The 6,018-nt window shown below is 52.8% G+C and overlaps 1 protein-coding gene across 1 annotated transcript; it reads left to right on the top strand.

Moving 5' to 3' along the window:
- Positions 1-2,769: 2,769 nt before the first annotated feature.
- On the top strand, positions 2,770-4,653 carry LOC125539448 (aquaporin PIP1-3/PIP1-4). The gene is made up of 4 exons (XM_048702903.2): positions 2,770-3,202; positions 3,288-3,583; positions 3,679-3,819; positions 4,312-4,653. The coding sequence occupies exons 1-4, from the start codon at positions 2,869-2,871 to the stop codon at positions 4,405-4,407; spliced, it is 867 nt and encodes a 288-aa protein (XP_048558860.1). The 5' UTR covers positions 2,770-2,868; the 3' UTR covers positions 4,408-4,653.
- Positions 4,654-6,018: the final 1,365 nt, after the last annotated feature.

Raw genomic sequence — 6,018 nt, 5'->3', positions numbered from 1 at the left:
GCAGCCACATCACATCGCATCACCTCACCTCACCACCCCTGGGTTGAAAACAACACGAGTGAAATCACACAAGGGAATCATGCGTCCATCAACAAGAGAACAGTGAGAGACGGCAATCGTCGGGACCAAGGACGAGAAAGTGGGCGAGCGGGAGGATCACGAAGTCTGTCAACAGACAAAGATGAGGCTTTCACTTGCCTTTCAGCAACAACACAAGAATCACCCGCTCAGTTCACATGCCTAATCATCCGTCTACTTCACTGTCGTAAACGGTCTTGTAACAAAACTGTTTTCACCGTTAGGATCCTCGGTGAAACAACGACGCTAGGCCACCAGCGGGTCTCTCAAACAGACTCTTGCCTCGCTTTATATATAAAGCACATAACATAATACAGCCGAACGACACAAGGTAGTAAAAAAACCCTCTCACAAAGAAGATCCCAGGACAATCAAGCAATATAAATGCACACAACTTGAATACATCATCACTACACGCCCTAAGACACCTAAGTTACATGACAGCGCCTTTGGGAAGGAAAATGACGCTAAGCGTCGATACTGCCGAGTCCAAGATGGACAAGAGTCTTCGCTCGGAACCCTCACCTAGAGAGAAGAACCACAACGACGTCTTCAAGAGGAGACTGGCACCCGCAAACATCATCGTCGTCGCGTGCCAAGGCACGGAGTTTTCACTTGACAGCTCACACGTGTCACCACGAGGCATCTAGGACAATCGCAACAAGCACAAGCCTCTAGATCCGGATCTGAGCATCGCCACCGCCAGCGGCAACGAACGAGCTTAGGCCACCCACTAGTACACCTCTCGCCATCCATGCAACCAAGAGGCATAGCCACCGCCACAACAAAGGCGCTCCCCGAGAGCCGACCATGTAGACTGCCATCCGGGGCCACGCCCTAGTGTCTATGGTCCGAGACATTGCCTCTCGCCCACTTCACATCTTCCAAACCACGGTAGGAAGAGCAATGGCATCACCAACTACTCCTAGGCTGGCATCAGCTACTAGGTCCAGGTCAGCACCTCCATGGTAGGAGGCGCCCATACCTGCATCCCCAACCAGTCCCGATGGATCGGAGGGGCATGACCTAGTAACTTGCGATAACCACCGTCGGGTAAGCCTTGGCCAAGACGAGCTCACTCGACGCCACGTGCTTGGCCTATGGTGTTGATCCTTCTACCGGGATAGCGTTGTCTCAACCTCCACCATCGAGCACTGAGAGGAACTTACCACCCGAACCACGCCCAATCACTCCTACTCGGAGCAACAACCTCGACCGGTCACAGACCCATATCTGGTCTGCCCAGGCACAAGCCTTATATCCAAGCTACCGCCAGCCGATGCCCGGACCTAGGAGAAGAAGGATTGCTACCACGACCCTACACCGTGTTGAAGTATAAAAGCATAGCCTACCTTTCACACAAAAGCTCTGGTTGATGGAGAAAGGTGGGCTATGCATTCATACTTTAACACCCCCTCCCCCTCCCCCCTCACGTATGGCTCTCTCAGACCTAAACTTGATCAAAAGTGGACTGCAATTTTTTTTTAAATTACGCCAGTCGGTCTTGAACTTAAAACCTTTTGGCTCTTATACTATGTAAGATGTGATTTTTGGAACTCCTGACAGGAGCCGCTTTGCATTTATTTATGAAAGACATGAAGCAATGTGCCGCAGGAATGCCTCGTCGCCGAGCACCTTCGCATGCGCCACCCGCAGCACGCCGGGTTCCATATCCTAGCGAGCCCATCCTAGCCATTGTCGCCTCCCAGCCCTGTAGCCGCCGGATCCACGCACCCCCGCCACCAGGAGCCCCATCACCCCCCCCCCTCCCCTGAGCAGCTTTCTCGCGCCGCCTAAATCTCAAGCAGGGGAGGGAGACCAAAGCCCTGCCCCCGCCAGTGCCGCACTGGCTTCGCCCAACGGGCGCCCTCCGGCGACGGCGAGGAGGAGTTGAGGGTTGGCGGCGAAGCAAGGGCTACCGTGACGAGAGCACGGGGTGCATCCCGGGAGCAAGATGATTTCTTTTTAGCACCAGCGGTTCTCTTTTACGACAAGTTGCGGTCGCCGCCGTCTCCCGATCTGCATCAATGACTTTCTAGCCTTTTGGGTTCCGATGCTCGGGGGAGGGAGGGCATCGAGGTATGTTCATGGCACATTGTCGACGGGTGCAGGAGGAAGAAGGCTTCAGCACCCCCAAAGCTTTGATTTTGGTTTTATTTAGATTTTTATGAATGTGTTTGTAAGGTCTTGCGAATTATATGAGAAGCATTTGTCTACGTGATGCCGAATTGCTGTTCTCAGAGAGTTGATGCAATAGCAATAGCAATGTGCAGGCCACTGATTGATCACGCAGCAGTCGCACCAATTCTCTGCGCTTGAAAAAATAATTATTTGTTTCTTATAGCATCAAAAAGAATATTTCTTTACAATTTGTCTAATTCACATCTAGATGTTTTTTAAAAATATCACATCTAACCTTCTACAAATATATAATGAGCAACAGAAAACAAAACAATTTAGGACAAAAATAAATAAACCAGAATCAGAGATGTGTCCTAAACAGATCCATTTCTTTATTCAAACGTTAAACACAAGCGGATAAACAAACAAACACCAGCGGCAAGCTAGACAACAAACAGGCTAAACAGCAAGCCAGCCCGCTCCTCCTCGCTGTCACGCCGGGCCACCACCCGCCGTCCTCGTCACCCGTCGTCCTTCCAGAACCGCCGGTTGGCCCTATAAGACTCTTCACTCCCAGTGCGGCCCTCACCACAAGCTCACAGAAGCCGCCCATCTTGCTCAGTTCCAGCTCAGGCGAGCAGCGACCACCTTCCGGCGAGGGCAGCAGCGATGGAGGGCAAGGAGGAGGACGTGCGGCTCGGGGCGAACAAGTACTCGGAGCGGCAGCCCATCGGCACGGCGGCGCAGGGGTCCGAGGACAAGGACTACAAGGAGCCCCCGCCGGCGCCGCTGTTCGAGCCCGGCGAGCTCAAGTCCTGGTCCTTCTACCGCGCCGGCATCGCCGAGTTCATGGCCACCTTCCTCTTCCTCTACGTCACCATCCTCACCGTGATGGGCTACAGCGGCGCCACCTCCAAGTGCGCCAGCGTCGGCATCCAGGGCATCGCCTGGTCCTTCGGCGGCATGATCTTCGCCCTCGTCTACTGCACCGCCGGCATCTCCGGTACCGCTTCTTCCTTGCTCTCCGCTTCGTTCTTGTAGCTTCCTACGGTATGTGGTGCTAACTGGTAAGGGATGGATGGGTGCAGGCGGGCACATCAACCCGGCGGTGACCTTCGGGCTGTTCCTGGCGAGGAAGCTGTCGCTGACCCGGGCGGTGTTCTACATCATCATGCAGTGCCTGGGCGCCATCTGCGGCGCCGGCGTGGTGAAGGGGTTCCAGCAGGGCCTGTACATGGGCAACGGCGGCGGCGCCAACGTGGTGGCGCCCGGCTACACCAAGGGCTCCGGCCTCGGCGCCGAGATCATCGGCACCTTCGTCCTCGTCTACACCGTCTTCTCCGCCACCGACGCCAAGAGGAACGCCAGGGACTCCCACGTTCCCGTGAGTGCCTACCATCACCGCCGCTCTGTTCTTCCCCCTGTTGAATTTCCTTACCGTGCTTACTTAAAACTTAATGGTGTGTGCAACGTCGACAGATCCTCGCCCCGCTGCCCATCGGGTTCGCCGTGTTCCTGGTGCACCTGGCCACCATCCCCATCACCGGCACCGGCATCAACCCGGCGAGGAGCCTCGGCGCGGCCATCATCTACAACAGGGAGCACGCCTGGTCAGACCACGTGAGTGAACCCAAACTGAAACCTAACACCCCTCCTTTCCTTTGTCTGAACTTGAAAGCATGGGCACTTGCATGCTTGTTTTCTGCAGCAGTAGTAACTGCAGCCTGCAGGCATGTGGTAGCAGTAGTATTCAGTAACTTAAAGCTGATGCAGACGCATAGCTACTCTCTATTGCACACCTAATTAACCGATGTGAAATTGGAAAGCTTATTAATCTGGTGAACTGATGTGGCAGTAGCTGCAATAATTGAGCAGTTATAGCTGATGATAGTAGTGTATCATCTGCTAGTTATTCAAATGTGGAAAGCCTACCCTGATCTCAAGGGAAATGCCGAGAGACTTGCCTCGGTGTAGCACGCAACCGCTGCCTTCTGGTAGTAGGACAGTGACTTGAGTGTCCATTATAGATTATTATCTGGGAAATTGTTTGGCATTGCTGTGCTTATAGTAGTAATAAGGGCTGACATATCCATCAAATTTTCGCGTTTGCAGTGGATCTTCTGGGTCGGCCCCTTCATCGGCGCCGCGCTGGCCGCCGTCTACCACCAGGTGGTCATCAGAGCGATCCCGTTCAAGACCAAGTCCTAAGCAGCTGTTCTTCCTGCTACAAAGAAGATGCCAACCCAACCCGAAGAGCAAGCTGCGTGTTCTGAATTTCTGATGAGGCGGCTATATATCTCTTCCCGTCATCCGTGTTACTGTGGAATTCCAATTTGTCTTCCAAGTTTGATGTACTCTGTATTCACCTGAACCTGGACCAAGACTTGTATGTAATCTCATCAGTACTCAGTTGTGTGTGCTGCCCGTTATTGTCAAATCGAGCCAAGTTGTTTACGTGCCCTCTTGTTAGAGCTCAGCTCAGCTGCTATCTTTCTGCAATTCAGTAGTACAAGATGAGGAGTTTGCTGTCCGAGCCGTTGCTCAGCTGGCTGCTGCTGCGTGCTACGCTGTGCATGCAGATGCAGCATATGCTACCTGTCAGGCCGTGGCTGAAGCTACGGCTTTGGTCACAGGCTAGAGTGATGGGGGCAAAGGACAATGATGAGCGGAGCCACCGCCGGTTGGCAACTAGCGGCGTGGGGCGTGGCGTGGCTGCCGCTCTGGTCCTGTAGTATAAGTACGTACTGGTAACGCTACACTGCAAACAGACAAGCTCTACACCGTGGCAGTTGCCGTGCTCTGGCCGTTTGTTTCTCTGCTGTCTAGCCGCGAACGGTACACAGGGGTTGCCAGCCGGTGCAACCAAGTGGAAGATGCGGGTACACGAAGCAAAGGAAAACGTACGGGAAAGGGTGGTGAATTGTGGCCAAATTCAGTGTTGTTTTGACCCTTTTTGAAAATTTTAGCGGGATCTGACCATGTTTAATATAAAAATTACAGGATCTGGTTCAAACCCTACCGCGTCTGCGGCGGGGGTGACGGCATAGACGGCAGGCGTTTAGCTGCACAGGCGTGGATACAATTCCTAGCGCCAGGGTCCCTAACGGTAGGTTGTTACACTCTACCGCCATCGACCCCGACGGTAGGAAAAGGGGTTAGATCTCCAAATTTTATCAAACCAGGGCCATATCTTGCTCAACTTTCGCAAAATAGTTTGTCTAATTCACATCTAGATGTTTTTTAAGGATGTCACATCTAACCTCTCACAAATAAGGCAGCAAGAAGGAACAAAAAAAAAAGCTAAGACAAAAAAATAGACCACAAACATAGTGAAGATCAGGTTAGATATGACATAACTATGTTACATCTGATGTGTCCTAGATAGACCCTTCGCAAAAACCAAAAAGGTCAAAACAGCAAGTTTACCGGTCTGTACTTTTTTTTAGAAACACCAGACAGACTGGCGATGGTGAAAACTCGGCGCTCACCTCTATGAGCCCTGATGGACACCACGCCAGCTCGAAAGGTGCTGACGTTGTCGGGCCGATCTGAGCAACGGTAGATCGCCAGGACAGACGGTGGCCTTTGTTACCGTGCGAGGGAGGCAACTGGACATGGACGGATGGCATGCCAAGACATAATAATGCATAGTTGCATACTGCCAAACTGAGCTGACTAGGAGCACACCGAATCCTGGCGACAAGCAGACGCAACGATGCAAGCACCCAACCCAGCGCACCACCTTTCGCACGGCATACGGGTGAATTGATGCGGTTGGTGTGGCTCACTACATGGCAACATGCAGGCAGAATGCATATG

Source organism: Triticum urartu, chromosome 2A (genome assembly GCF_056163025.1).
Source record: "Triticum urartu cultivar PI428250 chromosome 2A, HENAU_Tu73, whole genome shotgun sequence".
Lineage (NCBI taxonomy): Eukaryota > Viridiplantae > Streptophyta > Magnoliopsida > Poales > Poaceae > Triticum > Triticum urartu.
Note: the sequence above shows the minus strand (reverse complement) of the source record. Positions and strands in the feature narration are given on the sequence as shown.